Source organism: Biomphalaria glabrata, chromosome 10 (genome assembly GCF_947242115.1).
Source record: "Biomphalaria glabrata chromosome 10, xgBioGlab47.1, whole genome shotgun sequence".
Classification (NCBI taxonomy): Eukaryota; Metazoa; Mollusca; class Gastropoda; family Planorbidae; genus Biomphalaria; species Biomphalaria glabrata.
The window spans coordinates 6,787,421-6,807,319 of NC_074720.1; the positions used below are offsets into that span (position 1 = coordinate 6,787,421).

The 19,899-nt window shown below is 37.7% G+C and overlaps 2 protein-coding genes across 2 annotated transcripts in view; one reads left to right on the forward strand and one right to left on the reverse strand.

Moving 5' to 3' along the window:
• LOC106079353 (potassium voltage-gated channel subfamily A member 1-like) overlaps positions 1-19,899 on the reverse strand; it is a 105,962-nt gene that overhangs the window by 27,094 nt on the left and 58,969 nt on the right. The gene's annotated exons all lie outside the window — the stretch shown is intronic.
• On the forward strand, positions 5,857-19,370 carry LOC129928744 (uncharacterized). Its single transcript, XM_056044528.1, has 2 exons — positions 5,857-5,945; positions 18,194-19,370. The coding sequence occupies exons 1-2, from the start codon at positions 5,857-5,859 to the stop codon at positions 19,368-19,370; spliced, it is 1,266 nt and encodes a 421-aa protein (XP_055900503.1).

Consider the following 19,899-nt stretch of genomic DNA (forward strand, 5'->3'; position numbering starts at 1 on the left):
TGCATAATTTCAGTTTGATCCGAGATTAGGTGTGGGAGAAATAACGTAGACAAACTTTTGACCAGACAGACAGACAGTGTTGATATAAGCTTTGTACAAAAATTATCTTACTTATTTCAAAGTTTTTTCTTCTTTTTTTTTTTTTAACTTGTAAAGCGTCACAAATAATGACTTGATACAATATCATTGCCAAGGGAGACAAGAAGTTCTTTTTTTTTTTTTAAACTAACCCTTGTAGATGTCCGTATGGTCTTCAGTTGTATGTTTGTATCTCATCTCGTTTGTCCCACATTCAAGGAACCACCACCGTAAACAAAACATTCGCTGTGCTATCAGCACTTCCACCCAACGCCCTTATCTATTATTGAACATCTTCCCAGATTTTTTTGTTTTGTTTTGACTAAACCTGTTTTGCTTTACCTGGCTACATTAAACAGAACAAAGCAGCCCGAAACATCAAGAACAACAATCACAATCGAAACTCCCCATTCTCTTACAAAACAATACAACAAGAACATTGCAATCTTGTTGTTCTTTGTGCCGGGGGTAGAGAGGTCTGCTATCGGAAGTGATCTTCTGACTACAAGATTCTTTTTTATTATTCGTATTATTTTATTACAAAGCTAATATCAACTCCTTCCGTTTATCGTCTGCCAGGATTCTTTTGCACGCTTTTTGTTTTGTCTCTCCCACTTCCCATTCTCCGATAAAGCAGAAACTTTTGCACCTTTCTTCGTTGTCAGTGACGACACACGAAACAATCAATAAAATTAACCAATTAGTTAGTGAATTAGTAGGGAAATAAATCTTGCAGTTCTGAGAGATATAGCTTTAATTGGAAGGTTATTTCCCTTATATTAACCTAGTATTTTATTTGTTTACTATTTTATTACAGGTAGTTTTGTAATTTTCTTTTTTGGAGAGGAGAAGGAGATTAAAAAAAAGGGAGGTAAGAGTGGGAAGAATTAAATTGTGAATTAGGCTATAAAAACAGATGACCTTTATATCATCTGCCATATAGACCAAATGGTCTGAAATGGGAACTTTACTTTACTAAGCTATTAACCCTTAAAACGCGTGAGGTGGTTTAGCCTCTTAACAGAATTATAATTCCATTTTGTTAGCACTCATTCTAAAACAGCTCAGCACTTTAAGGGTTAAAACAAAAAGCACAAGCGTAAAAATAGGTCAGTGTCTTGAAGTACGTGAGTACGTTGGTGTATTGACTAATCGAATGCATGATCTAATATATGATCTAATACATGATCTACTACAGAGGTTCTCAAACTTTCTTTCTTACCCGGGGACATATTCAAAACCTGCCCAATGACCCTTAAATGAAAAAGTTACATAAATGTATAGTATAGAAATGAGCTCGCCAAAGAATAGTACGTAATAGACATATAAAACAACAGCGAGGGGCGAGTGGATTATTATTAATATTAGCCGATCGGATGTTAAACAAAGCTTTATTATATATATATATATATATATATATATATATATATATATATATATATATATATATATATATATATATAAAGAAGTGGCTATTCAACCATTGAATGCGAGTTGAATGCCATTAAGGGGTCGCGCTTCATAGCCTGAGAAACAGCGTTCCAAGACGGTAATGACATCCCCCTCCAGCGGTCACGTGACAGGAAACACAAGCTCCATGACATGGCTGTTCAACTACTTAAAGACCAGGACAACATGTTGGGTGAGGTGAAGAATGTGCACTTCCTGGACAAAGACTCACAAAGTGCTTGAGCACATGTCCAGACCGAGGCTGGAATCGTATCAGAGACGCGTTTTTTTTTTATTGCGCCGCTGTTAAAAAGGGTGGGGGGGGGGGGTAGAAACACAAACACACACACATACTAAAACATGAGGGGAAAAAAGATTTCACAAAAAAAAATGTAAAAAAAAACCGAAAGAAAAATAATCAAACAATCTGGTGTAGACAGTGGCACATAGTAGACATGGTAGACAATTAGACATAAAAAAAAAATTCGAAACTCTCTTTCCTTCTATCTTTCTTATTGACTAGAATGGCAGTCTGGTAGTAAGGTATGAGCTACGGACTGTCGTAACGATGGTCCCTGGTTCGAACCCTGCCCGCCGCCATCCTACCCATCCTGCAGGGGGTTTGAGCTAAGACAAAACAATCTTCGTTTTGTGAATGATGTCTGAAAATGTTCAAATCTGAAGTCATCCCTCGGTATAGTGCTACAGCAACTGAGCAACACACACTTTGGATATTTCACTACACTAGATAGAAGCGACTTTTCATAAAACATGTATGATACAAATTTATAGCTCAAACTTAAAGACGGTAAGATTGTAGCACAGACTTATATATTATATCTAAACTGGAAACTGGAAACAAATTCTTATCCGCGAGTGATCGATTCACAGACTTATATATATATATATATATATATATATATATATATATATATATATATATATATATATATATATATATATATATATATATATATATATATATATATATATATATATATATATATATTTTTATGTACGTAACTCTTTTTCAAGCTGTATGGAAGCTGTAAGGGAAGTCTCCCCAATCAATTTTTTTTCTATCTTAGAAAAGTCATGATCTTTAGTTTTCAAAGTTTAGAAATAATGCAAAATCATTTCTCGGATTATCTTTAGAATGCGCTATTAATTACAGAACTATATATTCACGCTAATATTTGAAACAAAGCCATTTCCTGTTAGTTTCAATTTAGATGTTTCAAAAATCCTAGATCGAAATAATTCATGTCTGTTGATTTTAATCATCTTATGTACATTTAAATAGATTGATTACCTAGATCTTTCTAGATTATGTATCTAAAAATTGCAAAAAAATAATTATGAGACGAGAGTACTCTTATTTTTGATGTTCAATTACTAGATCTGATATAAAAATTAAATTATATGTTACATAGGTTAGGATTGGAAAAAAAAAAGTTTACTTCTTATAACTACTTTACAAAACAACGCCTTGTTTCAAATTTTTTAAAAATTTCACATTTTTAGTAGTTTTAAAAGAAGTCCAGATACAATATTTATATAAGTCTATGGGTTGTAGTGTGGTTAAAGAGAAGTTATTCTAAGCGGGCATGGGACGACGTCATTCTAGTGAGCAGCCTCGAAGTGATGAATCGCAAGACTTTGGACAGACTTTTGTTAACCCTTTAGACGCGTGTGGCAGTCTAGCCTCTAAACACAAGAATTGTAATTCCATTTTGTATGCACTCTTGTGAAAAGGCTCAGCACATTTCGAACATGCTATTTCACTAGTCTGTCGTTCACTTTGTATGTCCAGTCTTGTTTGGCTTAAAAAGTGTAAACATGTGTAAGCATCAGAAGGTTTCGAACCAAGACCAAATAAAAAAAGAGGCTGATGCATACAACTTCCTAACACAGTCACACCTCCATTACGATGAACTATGGAAAAAACAACAACAAACCGAATCGACAGTTTGGAATTCTACAGTAATGATTTTATTATCATTTGGAACACATTTTTTTAGAGTTATCTATCTTGTGATGTTTAATCTAAGGCAGCGGTTCTCAACCTTTAAAGCTCGGCGACCCCTTTATATAATCCCCCACTATGCCGCGATCCCCCAGCCGACACACACATACAGCAATAGAAGATTAGGCAATAATAATCCATATTTTCGATGGTCTTAGGCGACCCCTGGCAAACGGTCAATCGACCCCCAAGGGGGGGGGGTCGCGACCCATAGGTTGAGAACCCCTGATCTAAGGACTCCAGTCTGATTCAGCAAGGGTCTTCTATTACCTGTTCCCCCCCCCCTCCCACGACCAAACATTACAACAAGCATTACAAGGCCTATAAATCCAAAATGCATGGTTACAGGACAGGAACTCGAACTGATGTTTAATGCATGTGTTTTTAAATGCAAAGTTGTTTTTTTATTACATTTTCATAGCGCATCTTTCTACGCTCAGTGCGCATGCTCCAATCTCGATTGTGGACATGCTAAGGAGAGCGAGGGGGGTATCTGTGAAAAAAGGTTTCCGCGCTATCAGCAAACACAACTCTGCTCGAGCTGGGTTTCGAGTTCGAGTCTACTTGAATGGTAGCGAAGTGAATATGTTACTGAGCCACACAAGTTTGAGACTACCGGAGCTATGGTGAACCTTACATCGGGACTGTGATCAGGTATGTAGTCTTGCCTTGTCGTAAAGTAGAAGTCACGACTTAATGTTAATGGGTGGGGTGGTTAAAGGTGCGGTTTGGAAAAAGGGGGGAGGGGAGGAGTAGTTAGTTTTGTTTTCTAAATAAAAGACACGAAGTGGGAGGGTGAGCCAAAGGGAACGTAATGGGGAGCACTCACAAGGGTTAGAACAAGCGGGGAGAGGGCCGGGGGGGGGCGATGTTTACAAGAAACTCTGGTCTGGCGGAGATGTGAGAATACAAGGAACACTTTCTGTGTCCCGGGATCTCTTGCTGCTGGTGCCAAAACAAAATGGTGGCTAGGAAACAAGGCAAGACTGACTGGAGGAAAGAAAAATACTGAGAAGAGGATGTCAAGGGGAGATTATTCCTGGAGCAGACGTAACATTCGAGCACCATGATTAAATAATACACAATTGTGAAAATCAACGAATTTTTTTTAACGTATGTTCAATAATGATATTATTATGCATGTTTTTTTTTTAAATAATAATAATAAAAGTTAAAACACCAACACTTGGCTTTGACAAATATTTTGATCAGTAAGGATACTCCTACTTATTACAAATACTTCTTCCATATAGTTCATAAGTCTACTGATCATCTGCTGCACCAATCTAGGCAAACTTTGACCGACAAAACGGTATATTTTAATAGCCTGATCTGCTGTTCATTGATATAACAGAAAAAAAAACGCTACCATTATTGACATCGCCGTACCATTGTCTCATAATTTAAGAAAAACTAAAATGGAAAAATAAAGAAAATATGGAAACCTAGGCTTGGAGATTAAGTGTTTATGGAAGTTATCCAAAATAACAATATACCCCAGTGTTATATCAACCGGGGGGATAATGACAACTGACTTAACAGTGCCTTCAAGGCCCTTAACATTCCTAAGAAGATTCTCGTTGCCTGGCATGGGGCAGTACTGCTGCAGACCTGCCACATCGCCAGAAAACTCCTCGGTGGACACTGATAAAGGGACTACAATGAATTTTGTTTCCCTTTAGCGAAACCCGACCCTGGCAGCGCCAGAGAATGAATACTCGTTCGTTTCTAACATAATAATAATAGCTTTGGATGGGCCATCTGTAATACCAAAATTATAACATTTCCAGTAGTGATAGGCTAAGTCTAAAGGCGCTGAAAGCCAGACATACTTGCACTTTCCCAACCCCGAACAATTCAATGACCACCTGTCCAACGTTGGCACAGCCACATCAATAGATACTTTTTTTTTGCATGTTAAGTCGGAGACTTCAATTAATTACGTTTCCCTATAGTGACGTAGAGTGACGATGCATTCATGTTTTTAGTCATAATAAAAATCAGGAATTGTCTTCGATTCCAAAGATTACGGATGAGCGCAGCATTTCACATAATGACGCAAAACCCAGCTGAGAACAGCATATCTTGCTACATCACATACAGACGCAGGCGTTGTCCGCAGGCGTTGTCCGCAGGCGGTCTATTTGCGTTTCCTTCGCGTCTTCTGCTTCTGACTTCGACAAGGACTTTTCTTTCGGTCTCAAAAGTGCATCCCGGGGACCTTTTTTTTGGGGAGCTCTTCAGTTATATCTTTCACAGGCCATCTCATGCCAACTGTTTTCCTTTATGCGAGCGAGGGCAAAATGGAGTTTCATGGAGACCCTTCTGTTACGCAGTACTCTTTTAAGCACGGAAAGAAACGTCTCCTTTTGCATGTGGTCTTCTCCATGAGGTACAGATATCCGTCACACCGACTATGGTTTAAAAAAAAGAAAGAGCTATGCTGTCAGTGGTAAAACAAAGGGAGTTAACTAGATAAATCGAGGTATGCTCTCAGTGGTAAAACAAAGGGAGTTAACAAGTTAAATTGAGCTATGCTGTCAGTGGTAAAACAAAGGGGGGTAAACAAGATAAATTGAGCTATGCTGTCAGTGGTAATACAAGGGGGGTAAACAAGATAAATAGAGCTATACTGTCAGTGGTAAAAGAAGGGAAGTTAACAAGATAAATTGAGCCATGCTGTCAGTGGTAATACAAGGGAGGTAGACAAGATTAAATGTAAGAGGACACGTTGTCAAATGTTTGACATGCTTCGGATATTTTTTCAGAGTTGAAGCTAACATACTTTCTAGACCAAACCTCCCGCAGGACGACGGAGGATGAACCCAGGACCATCGAGAAGTCCGAATGACAGTACAGCGTGCATACGGCACGACCAGGCAGCCATTCTGTCATGATCACCTGGTTCCTCCTGACTGATGAATGTGATAATAAACATTTCCTTAACTAACGGTTTCCATTAAATACATTAGAGATTTAAAGACAATAGAAGTTACTTAGACTGAGGAATTATCTGTCATTTTGTATCTTAGCCGAAGTGTAGGGAAAGCAGAACTCACATCTTCAGCAAAATATTTAAAAAAAATCACAAAATAATGTTTTTTCTTGACCTAACTCAATATATCTAGTAAAAGTCAAATCTTGACATTGTGGAGGTCTTAATAACTCAACTAGTTTTCTCTGAAATCCGAATTCCAATATTTGCTGAGCCAGTGAGTACACAGAAAACAATCGAATGTTGCAAAGTACGCACGAGCGTGTGACATACCAGGTTTGGGGTTGGCAGTCTTCCATGCTTCCTACGGTATCCCACGCTATCCCATATTTCCAATAATTTGAATTAATATCCTCGTCCTTTAAGTCTCCTCATACAAGATTTACAATCAACTAAGCAAGAAACGCTCAGAAACTATTTTCTTCCATTCAAAAAGCTATCAAACGAAGAAATGAAGAGAATCTGAATAATGAATCACAGTATCACTGATCTAGTGAATTGATTTTAGATCATCTAAAAAAAGGTTTTTATAAGGGAAAGAATTGCACATTTACAGGCATATCTTGAAATGCTGTAAGATTCATTTCCCCTTTTATATAAAAAAAAAAAATTAACTTATTAATTAATTAACTGGTTACTTTTTTTTTATGAATTCATGTTTAGTTAGAAACAAAAGTGCAAAGTTTCAACAGACAGTCAGACGGACGGACGGACAGACAGACGGACGAAGTGAGTTGATATAAGTTTTGTAACGAGAAGGTGCGCCTATCTATTTATTCAACTTCAATATAAGAAACACATTCCGGTAAGTTCCGCATAGTTTGGTGACGTCCTGTGTTTACAAATCTTTCCATTGATAAAAAGACGCAAGCCAAATTAAATTTTAAGTTAATTGGATAATTCAGAACAATTACAACGGACAAAATGTGCAGCCAATTAGATGGTGATTTTTTTTCACGAAAAAAATACATAAACTGTCTGATTTTAGGAAATTGGTTAGACAAGTTTTCCAAAAAGGAATTTTTACCTTCCAGCTTTTTGAACCCACGAAGTGAGAGAGAGAGAGAGAGAAAGAGAGAGAGAGAGAGAGAGAGAGAGAGAGAGAGAGAGAGAGAGTAATCTAATAGTAATTATAAAAAGCAAAATTCTGGGTGGAAAAAATTAGGCATGCCAAAAGTAAGCGGATACACTTTGATCACATGGGTCTTCTAGTCTGGAAGAGATCAAGCCAATGATTCAAGTTCTCAGCTGCTATACATATAACCTTTTCTAGTAAAGGGGCAACGGTGAAACGCTCCAACACATCAGCACAGCTGCTGTAGCACCCAGAGAAAAAAGCCTGATGGTTATCCCATGGCGGTAATTATTGTGTTCGCTGTTGTAGCACCCAGGGAGAACAGCCTAACGGTAATCTCATGGCGGTTCGCCTAGTGACATTTAGAGCGCCTTGTGTAGCAGACCGGAAGTGGCGCCCTGACGACATAGTTATTTATTGCTGCGGAATGAGGAGGTGGCGGGAAGCCGTCACGCAAACATATGTAAGCACAATCGAAATGCTCTGATTGGACAAAACAACAGCAGACGACATGAAACCTTCTGATAACATAACACTAGATACTTAAGATATCGATTTTAAAAAAAGAATCGATACCCTTGAAAGCCATCAGAATCAAGCGTTTTAGAATTTGCAAGCTCTGATTATAGGTCAACAGAAGCGATAATCTGTTGGAGACTTGAAGAACTGGCAGGCCAGTGCAAAGGAGTCTGTTTTCAAAATAATAAAGTCATTATTCGTTTGTGTATCTTGCCCTCTTTTTCCTTTGACGTATAAATTGCAGACGTTCCTTAAGAGAGAAGATTACCCCATCCTACGTCAAAGATGAGCCAATCCAGGCATGCAAGAGACACAAACCCCGTTTCTTCTTCTTCTTCCTCGTTCTCATTGTTATGTTGGAGCGTTCAGATGACTAGACCAATACATGAGATGAACTGCGCAGGGGTTTCAGAATCAGGGAGCTCTCCATCTAGTTTTATTTCTATTGGGGTGTTTTGGGGCCAGTGTCTTGTTCGGGCTTCTTGGTATAGAATGCAGTTTAGAAGGACATGGTCAGCATTCTCTGGTGACACTCCACATGGGCAGATTTCACTGGTTCCAGTTTTGAGCTTTTGGAACATAAGTTGTCTCATTCGGTTGTATCCGGTTATGAGTCAAAAGATTAGACGTTGATATTGTCAGGATAGCTTATAGTAGGCGTCATCTTTCTTGTGATTCGGATGAGAGTTTGTCCATTTCTCATTTATTCTATTTAATTTGTAGGCTAATTATATCAAATACTGCATTGCCTCAAGCTAGCGCAAAGTATTTTTAAAGTAATAATTAGCTCGCGCAGACCAATACCACTCTTTAAACTAATGATTATGCCGAATCAAAATATACACGAATTAAGTAATAAACAAGGTAAAGTTTTTTACCCTCAATATTTTCATTTGACATGGTCGGACTAATAACTAATCCCATTTAGTTTATGCACTTAGAGCCACGGAGATTTAAAAGAGAGAGAGAGAGAGAGAAAAAAAAAACAACAAGAAATATAGTTTGAAATTTCAACCAGCAATCACCGGTATCAGTTTTAATCCGGGCCCTTTCCCGCTATCAAGGCAAACAAACTGCTGCTTGTTTACTTAGCCAATCAGATTCGAAAGATAACACGTGACATGATGTGCACTGGAAACAGCGGTAAACAAATTCAAAGGGAATTGAAAACAAAAAATGTTTGTGAGATAAACTGAGTTACAGTGCTATTGAAACACATTGGATCTAGATCTAAATGGTTTTAGTAAATAACAAGATTAACAATTTCATAATCGGTTAAAAGGAAGAGTGAAAAGTGGTCACGTGACCCTAACGAAAGCTGAAGTATACCATAAGAACTATATGGACAAAGGAATCTATTTTTTTTTCTACACTGATATTTCAAGCATAGAGATACGTTCTAGAATTTAGTTTTCTTCATATAAGAGGATTTTTAGTTTTATTCAAATTAATGTTCCAAATTTTTATGAACACACGCAAGTTGATAAATACGCCTAAAAAGACTGACAGACATACTTATATATGTATATATATATATATATATATATATATATATATATATATATATATATATATATATATATATATATATATATATATATATATATATATATATATAAAGAGAAAGAGAGAAAATAAGTGAATTCCAAAGAGTGTAAAACAAAATGTCAAACTTGTACACTATTAAAAACATATTTTTTTAAAGCAAAGTTTACATTGAGAGACGCTGCAAGCTCAATTTTTAATCAATCGTTTAATTATTTTTTTAATAGCTCTAATAATAAGGCTTTTTCGACGATTAATGAGTGTATCTCAGATGTGTATCCCGCGGCCTTTGTGAGTGACCTCCATCTGTCTCGTTCTGAAGCCACATACAACCAGGTGCCCTCTTTTAGACTAATAATAATAAATATTTTTGTTCATGCTTATAGCATGCTCAGTGAGGTATGGTCCAATCATTTTTGTGGGTCTTTTTTTTTTTTTTGGGGTGGGGGGGTGGGGGGGATGTGTATTTGGGAGAAGATTCCCATGCTGTCATTTCAAAAACCTTTTTTTTAAAAAAAAAAAAAAAAGTTGCTTGAATCTTAATTCGAGCCTCCATGACGGAAAGCCGATTTTATTTTTAGCGAACGACCTAATTCTTTCCACAAATCTTAATTCCTCTTAGCCTAGTACATTTCGATATAAAACAAAATTAACTCATTACGACAATCTGATTAGCAAGTTGGTTAACTTTTTGATTGATTCGCGTGTTCCCACAGACAATAAATTATTTGACAAAGTTTCAACTTGATCTGAGATAGGAAAGTGGGGGAAATGACGTGTACAAGAGCTTATCCAGAGTTGATACAATCTTTGTACAAAAAAATGTTGCTTATTTATCAAATATCACACAATCCTCTGAGATACACCCAATTATACATAAAGATTTTCTACAATTTTTTTTTCACAAAAAAAGTTTTTAAAAGTTTGACAAAGGCGTATTTTGTAATGCAAACGAATATATTCTACACATCCGCCATATGACTAACAGCAAGGCTATTTTTAGGTGGAAGAGAGATGACTTTGTAGGGAATTGTTTTAATCCTTATACGATCCATACAAAATGGGTATTCTTTTAGATTATTTCCGATATATGTAACGTTCACACAAACACAGCTTCAACCCACACACAAACACCGCTTCAACCAACTCACACAGCTTCAATCAACACATACAGCTTCAACGACCAAACAGGCACAGCGTCAACCAACATACACAGCTTTAACCAACTAACATAGCTTCAACCAACATGCAAACACGGCTTCAACCAACATGCAAACACGGCTTCAACCAACATACAAACACGGCTTCAACCAACATGCAAACACGGCTTCAACCAACATACAAACACGGCTTCAACCAACATGCAAACACGGCTTCAACCAACATACAAACACGGCTTCAACCAAAACACAAGTACAGCCTCAACCAACTCACAAACACAGCTTCAACCAAAACACAAATACAGCCTCAACCAACTCACAAACACAGCTTCAACCTACTCACACCTTACCAACTCACAAGTCTTAACGCAAAGCATGGCTGACATTTGCACTCTTGAGAACTACTAAATCAACATTGGCCCTAAAATGTTTCGTTTCCTTGGAGATTAAAATTAAAAACTAAAACCTGTTTCCATTCAAATCCCACTTTTTAAATGTTTTACTCCGATTGCTAAATCTATGCATCCAAATATTTGTCTATTTAAAAAAAAGTTATTTTATTGCATGAATAATATAAAACCTTTTTGTATTAATCATGAGCTAATAGCTAAATTCTGTCACTGCCAGGATCATAATCTGTAAAAGGTATACAAAATTCAATGTAGTTTCAGAGGTAGCCTTAACAGTGCGAGGAGCCCTGGGCGAGTGTCGTACGCTGGGCTTAACCCTAACCCTAACTCACCCAAAATATGCTCAGAGCTTTTAAAGTAATTGGTATAAAGGCCAAAACAGGCTTCAATATTGAGTAAAAAATTCCTTGTATATGAGCAATGCTTTCAAATACATTCACCACACTGTAATTCAATGTATGGCAATTTGTTATGAGGTACAGCCCCCGCATATGTGTACGATGGGTTGATGGTAACAACAGAATCTCCATATGGGGCCTCCGCAGGTACGGCACCTGGAGATGTCGCTCATGCTGTCCCCCCCCCCCCCCCCCCCACAAGTGCCGTCGTTTATAGTTACCATAAGTCCTTAACATTGTTCACGGTGAAATTATCTAATAACTTGTCCGTGTTATTTTTGCCTTTTGTTTGAGCACACATTCAAACGTAATCACATGCATTTTTTTCTCTGGGTTTTTTTTCTACGCCAAAGATTGATAGAAAAAAGAAATCAACCTGTAATTGATTACAGTCAAATAGATATACTGTATATATTCTATATTATTTCATAGATTATTTTGTATCACCCTTCTCTCTTGTTTCGTATCATTCTAGTCATGTTCATCTGCTCACCAACTTTTCCCCAATGCAAATGAACTTTCTTGTTGCTCGCAATCAACGCCCAGTCCTCCCCCCTCCCCTTAACCCTTTGTTCTTAATTGCGGTCTATTGAACCAAATGACTCTATAATGCTATAATTATTAATTACTTGTAACTGGTGAGCTGCCAAAAAGTCATGGTAAGGGAACCAGCAGCCACGAAGCTACTAATTAACAATGAAAAAGAAACAGATACACATTTCTCTGGAGCAGTGGTCCCCAGCTTCTGTCTACCCGGAGGTCGTGTACATTTCCTTAACTTAGGACACGGGCCTCGTCAAAGCAAGGAATTTGGTGTGTGTGTGTGTGTGATGGAGCTGAACGTTTGCGGCTTAAGGGAATGGGTTTCTACGGGCCGGATAGCAGCCCGCGGGCCATAGTTTGGTCATCACTGATATAGTCAATCTACCTACCTACCTACCTATCTATCTATCTATCTATCTATCTATCTATCTATCTATCTATCCATTCATCCCTATCTAACTATCTATCTATCTATATCAAATCGTTATAATCTATCTATCTATCTATCTATCTATCTATCTATCTATCTATCTATCTATCTATCTATCTATCTATCTATCTATCTATCTATCTATCTATCTATCTATCTATCTATCTATCTATCTATCTATTTATCTATCTATCTATCTATCTATCTATCTATCTCTATTGCTCTCTCTTTCTTTTAAAATACTTAAATTAGCGTACATACTCGTTGAAACTTAAGTGCAAAAAGGTCTTAAAGTTTAACAAAGTAACTGCTTGTGTAGAGGGTTTTATTAAGGCGTATAACTGTCGAGAAAGAACGAGAGAGAGAGAGAGAGAGAGAGAGAGAACGAGAGAGAGAGAACGAGAGAGAGAGAGAGAGAGAGAGAACGAGAGGGAGAGAGAGAGAGAGAGAGAGAGATGAGGAGGAGGAGGGCGAATGTTAAGCGATGCTACAGTTTGGCAAGCTGACAGACGTGAGCCTGCCAGGAGTTCTAGCCAGTGGATCGATACTCCCCGTATTGATCCGTGAACTAAATCTATATTTGAACACAAGGAGCGTGTTTCTCTTGACTCGAAACAAAACACAAAACAAACACATAAATATATCTTGATATTGATACCGCATTCTTCTCTACAGTAACAAAACTCTCACCACACATACAAACACGTGTAAACACTTATAGGCACGCATGCAATCAAAAACACACATGATTACACACTAACCACACTGACCTAAATCCAACTAAAGAGTGATGTGGAAATAAGGCCTTGAATAAAATGGGGATATTTTTTTTTTTTTTTTTTACAAAATACAAGTTTCAAAATTATTATTTTTTTTAAATGGCGAATTCTTATATGTACGTTTCTAGATATATAATTGAAAACAGTAGCTAACAATTTGGATTTTTTATTTACTATGAATATTCAAAACAAAATTATGTGGTGGGTTAAAGATCGAGAGACATCTCTAGGCCTACATAGTGGGAATTTTCATGCTAAAAGTTAATCTGAGTGTACTCCTCCTTGTTTCCGCCTTGATTTTTTAAAAATACCTCTTACGTTCTTTAAGGAATAAAATTCAAAAAGGCATTTAAAAAACAAGCACAATATTTAAAAGTTATTTAACTCTTTCTCTCCTAACTTACGATACCAACGTTGGTTCCACCAGAATGTGGTAAATAATTACGGAGAGAAAGAGTTAAAAAAACAAAAAACAAAGCGTATCCATAGTGAAAGAGCTCTGTCATTAAAACTATATTTACTAATAATGTACAAGTTATTTATCTTATTCGATTTCAAACGAAATAATTAATTACCAATAATTAATTGACTAATTGAGTATTTTTGTTTATTGACTCATGTTTTGTTAGGTACACTAAATTATTGTTTAGAGTTTCAACTTTGATCGGAGAAGGCGTGAAGGAGAAATAGCGGTAACATGTATTTAGGGGAACTAAACCCAACAAATTTAGCTATATATGTGAATACTGAAGTATTAGTTTCCTTGTTGCTGATAAAAAAAAAATATCAATTACCAGTTCTTAATTGTCTAATTGGTTACATTTTTAAAAATGATTCTGGTCTTGTCTATGTCAATGAATAATTGTGCGAAGTTTCAGCTTGTTCCGAGAATGGGTGTGGGAGAAACAGACAGATAGATAGACATACGGACAGACATAGTGAGTTGATATAAGCTCTGTAAAAAGGAACTATTCGTTCTTTGACACCGCTCACAAAAAACAAATAGACACAAGAACTCTTTTTTTGGCAAACTGTAACTTACTGTTGTAAATTCTGTATGTAATGTTGAAGAGAAACTGGGTTATGACCGTATATCTTGTCTGCTATTGTACCAATTGTTTAGTTCTAATTATGTATTTGTTTTTTGGTCATGCACAATGGAAAAACAAATAACCTAACAGATTATAACGTTTAACGTACTTTATATCAGCACGTCCTTTTTACACCGGATACACCAAACAGCTTGCTTTTTTTTTTATAGTTTCTCCGCCATTGGTGAAAATCTCTCATGTAAGTCTATTGGATGAGTTTGAAATTACACCTAAAAAAAGTAAACTCTCTGAGTGAATGATTTTAATTGCTGGAACGGAACAAATATTTTGTGCTGTTTTTAATTAGTTTAATTTTTATATTCGCTTTCTTCTCAATCTACAAGATTAAAAGGAACAAGCGATCCCACATGAGCAAGTTGCCCTGGAAACGCCGATGTTTCCAGAAGGAACTCTATTTGTTTTGCTTATCCTTTCTGTTCCTTGTGCGAGGAATTTTTATTGTTTTTTACCGTTCGTATTTTGTAAGGCACGTGCTGTGTGTTCGTGCGCGCGCGTGTTTGCGTGAAGGAATAGTCTACCAGTGGTATTTATAGTATTTCTCGGTGTCCCTGTTTAGGTTACATAAGTATATGAGCTAGTGAAAGGGGGTGTATTTGACAGTGCATGTGTAGCCCTACTCGTCTCAAGGTGTATGCAAAGTAAACTTCCCCTTTGAGACCTTGCGGTCTATAGGGTAGATGCTGTTTCTGTGGCTTACGGTTAACGAGGGAGTCATGTGGCCAACACAACGACAAACCATCTTCACTTTTTCCCCAACTAATGTCAGGTACCCATTAGAGCTGGGTAGTCTCAGAGGCGCCCAAAGATTCCGAAATCTTCACCAGGATTCGAACCCGGGACCTCCGGTTCGGAAACCAAGCGCTTTACCGCTCAGCCACCGCGCCTCCTACATATGTATGAGCGAGGGTAATGCGGTATATTTGACAGTATATGTGTAACCCTATTCGTCTCCAGGTGTATGTAAGTTGTTATTAATAGTATCGCACGTATGTGTGTGCGCGCGGGGGGGGGGCGAATGAGAGAATGAGAATGAGAGACAAGACCACTGTTTTCTACATCAGTTTTGCCAATAGACCAGCGGTTCTCAACCTTTTAAGCTCGGCGACCCCCTTTTTACAATCCCCACTCTGCGGCGACCCCATCCACACAGCAATAGAAGAATAGCCAAAAACAATCTATATTTTTGATGGTCTTAGGCGACCCCTGGCCAATCGTCAATCGACCCCCTAAGGGGGTCGCGACCCACAGGTTGAGAACCCCTGCAATAGACTGAAATGACGGCAGAAGCAGCACCAATGCCTATCCTTTCATCCAACGCCAAACAGCGCAAGCTGAAAGAGACTGGATGATGAAAGACAAACAATTTCACACAACAGTGTCGTTCCACAAAGAGACGAGACTTCAAAAGACCGCAGATAAACCCAACAACAACGAAAAAAAAAACCTAGACTCTAGACAGAGTTGAAGTAAATCAGAAAAACCAATTTGAAACGGTTAAAAAAAACTTAATAGATTTATAAGAAAATAATACCAAAGTAACCAAACCAGAACGGAGGTACTGACTTTCAATTTTGTTTTTAATGTATTGGTCTTTTATAAGCCCAAAGGCACTTTTGAATCTAGGTCTAAAACAGTAAGCTATCGTGAGGTTTAATATGCAAAACAATATTGAAGGCTCTAGAGGGCTCAAAATCCTGTTGGATAATTTTTATAGGCAAAAAAAAAAAAAAAAAAAAAAAAAAAACTTAAAGAAAAACAAAGGTTATCTAAGTGGAAGAAACAGCTCCCTTTTTCAAAACGTTAAAAAGGGGAATAGCTCCACATATACATCTCTCAATAAGTGGCATTTATTTTCCTTGTTCGGTGATTAATTTTTTTTTTTTATTGATTTATGTTTTGTTAAGTACAAAAATAGTTTGTGGGAGAATGGGTGTGGGAGAATGGGTGTGGGAGAATGGGTGTGGGAGAATGGGTGTGGGAGAATGGGTGTGGGAGAAACAATGAGAACAAAAGTTGTTAGAAACAGAGTGAGTTGATATAATCTTTCGAATAAAATTTCAAAATATTCTTAAGTCCGACATCAACCTAAAGGTCGTTAACAGAGCAGAGGCGTAGCTGGAAGGGGGGAGTGAGGGGGAGAATTTGAAAATTCCCCCGGGCCCTTACTAGAGGGGTCCCCCAAATGTGTGTTTTTTTTACATTAAATTAAAGATTAAACAAAATGCAGAGGCCCCAAAAGAGGTCAAGCCCCCCGGGCCCCCAAACGATGGTCAATTCCTAGCCACGCCACTGCATCACAGTTATGTTCTTGATCCTGAACATTCCTAGAAAAATTCTTCAGACCTGAAAGATACTGACTACCTGCCATAGATCATTATAAAATCTAAAAGTGTACGCATGTGAAGAGGATTCCTTTTAATGCATCACGATCCAGGTAGCGCCAGACAATTTGAAACATGTAAAATAATAAGTATAATCAATCAAAATATAATACAACTTTTAGTGCGCCAGATAAATTATTTTTTAAGTTGATAATATTGCAGTCGACTCTACAGAAGATACAATAGCTATAGTGACTTCTAACGACCAATTTATACATTAAGATCACGCTTAACACACTCGTCATTTCAACGGTAACATATGAATACGAGCCATGGAAGCCATCTGCCAAAACTGAGAAAAGGCTAAATGTGGCTAAGACGGATTTTAGAAGTCAATTATAGAGATCGGGTCCTAAACACGGAAATCCTATGCCGAACTGGCAGTCGACCACTTAATGAGGTTACTTTTTTGAGGTTTACTGGACATGTCCTACGATAAAATAAACAACGCATACCAAGAGTTGCGATGACATTTAGGCCAATACGATGAAAGCGCAAACAAGGATGTCCTCGTATAACTTGGCGCCACACTTTCATGGAGAACCTCACTGCAGTGGACACCAAGTGGGAAAAGGCTTCAGACATTGCCAGTGACAGACTGTGGAGACAGCTTGCCCCTCAGAGCGCCGAACGGCGCAGGAGGATCTAGGTCTAAACAAGTCAATATTCAAAATATATTTCTAAATCACGAATCACAATCGTATAGACTCTACAAATACATGTAATTAGAAAATGCAGAAATGGGCAGAACTTTCGACAATCTAACTAGATTTTTGAGCATTTCTATTGACAGTGTTTTTGTTTAATTTTTTATACGTGAGAACCTGTTACTAAACTAAATACAAAGTTTGAAATGTTGAGTCCCAGTATTGTGTAAGAAATTATTTCTGAAAGTACAAATATATATCTTACTTGGGCTTCCGAATATTTACTGTGTGGTGTTTTATACAAATATTGGTGGGAACGTCAGAAACTATTATTTGTGCGAGACAGCTGTGCAGTATTGATCTTTTCATGTACTTTTTAAACGTTAAAATAATCAATAAAAATATGATTTTATCAAATATGTTGAAACTTTAGTGAAGCGAATATATGTCATTCTTTTTTTTTATTTCACTCGAACTTAATTAAACAGACAAAAAAGACCTTCTCTGAACAAGTGTAATTGGTCATGAATATTCTTTTATCTTATAATTTGCACATATTCCGCCACATGAACGTATCCCAAACATCCTTTATGGAGAATCAGCGATGGGCATAAGGAAAACTGGTCGTTCCACCTCCGATATGTAGACGTAATCAAACGGGACCTCAAAACAGCAGACTTCGATGGGAAGACCTAACCTTAGACAACACTACTTGTGACAAAGACAACACTACTTGTGACAAAGACAGCACTACTTGTGACAAAGACAGCACTACTTGTGACAAAGACAGCACTACTTGTGACCAAGACAGCACTACTTGTGACCAAGACAGCACTACTTGTGACCAAGACAGCACTACTTGGGACAAAGACAGCACTACTTGTGACAAAGACAGCACTACTTGTGACAAAGACAGCACTACTTGTGAGAAAGACAGCACTACTTGTGACAAAGACAGCACTACTTGTGACAAAGACAGCACTACTTGTGACAAAGACAGCACTACTTGTGACAAAGACAGCACTACTTGTGACAAAGACAGCACTACTTGTGACAAAGACAGCACTACTTGTGAGAAAGACAGCACTACTTGTGACAAAGACAGCACTACTTGTGACAAAGACAGCACTACTTGTGACAAAGACAGCACTACTTGTGACAAAGACAGCACTACTTGTGACAAAGACAGCACTACTTGTGACAAAGACAGCACTACTTGGGACAAAGACAGCACTACTTGTGAGAAAAACAGCACTACTTGTGACAAAGACAGCACTGCTTGTGACAAAGACCGCACTGCTTGTGACAAAGACAGCACTCCTTGTGACCAAGACAGCACTACTTGTGACCAAGACAGCACTGCTTGTGACGAAGACAGCACTGCTTGTGACAAAGACAGCACTACTTGTGACCAAGACAGCACTACTTGTGACAAAGACAGCACTACTTGTGACCAAGACAGCACTGCTTGTGACAAAGACAGCACTACTTGTGACCAAGACAGCACTACTTGTAACAAAGACAGCACTACTTGGGACAAAGACAGCACTACTTGTGACCAAGACAGCACTGATTGTGACAAAGACAGCACTACTTGTGACCAAGACAGCACTACTTGTAACAAAGACAGCACTACTTGGGACAAAGACAGCACTACTTGTGACCAAGACAGCACTGCTTGTGACAAAGACAGCACTACTTGTGACCAAGACAGCACTACTTGTGACCAAGACAGCACTACTTGGGACAAAGACAGCAGAGTAGTTCTAGGAGATGAACCAGACTCTTTCTACGAGATGAACCAGACTCTTTCTGGGAGATGAATCAGAGTAGTTCTAGGAGATGAATCAGAGTAGTTCTAGGAAATGAATTAGAGTAGTTCTAGAAGATGAATCAGAGTAGTTCTAGGAAATGAATCAGAGTAGTTCTAGATGGTCCTAGTGGTAACTTTTAATGGGTACTTGTGATGCCTCTCAATAAATGGAATAAATGGAAATTTTCGGTATCTTTCAATAATGCCTCCCGAACTCTAAATGAGAACCTTTGACGACTGTAATTATGATCCATTATGCTTGTAGTAACTCTAATTGGGAACAGGTGAAGCTCTAATTGGGAACTGGTCTCGAACTGGTGGTAGCTCTAAATGGGGTGTATGGTAACCTCAAAGGTCAGTGCTAACTCCAAATGAGCTTGCACTATCAAGAGATTATAACCACAAAACCACAATAGAGGACATCTGGCAACTGCATATTTCAGAACCGCTGCATAATGAGGTCAACTCAATGCGCTATCAAAAGGACTCACATTCAACCAATCTTCCCCATCGATTCCCATGAATCAATGAGCAGGAAT

Bases quoted from the DNA above. Each gene is read 5' to 3' on its own strand.
- LOC129928744 (XM_056044528.1), top strand. From the start codon at position 5,857: ATGGAGTTTCATGGAGACCCTTCTGTTACGCAGTACTCTTTTAAGCAC. The intron at 5,946-18,193 runs GTACAGATATCC...TCCGATATGTAG, and splicing joins CATGTGGTCTTCTCCATGAG to ACGTAATCAAACGGGACCTC.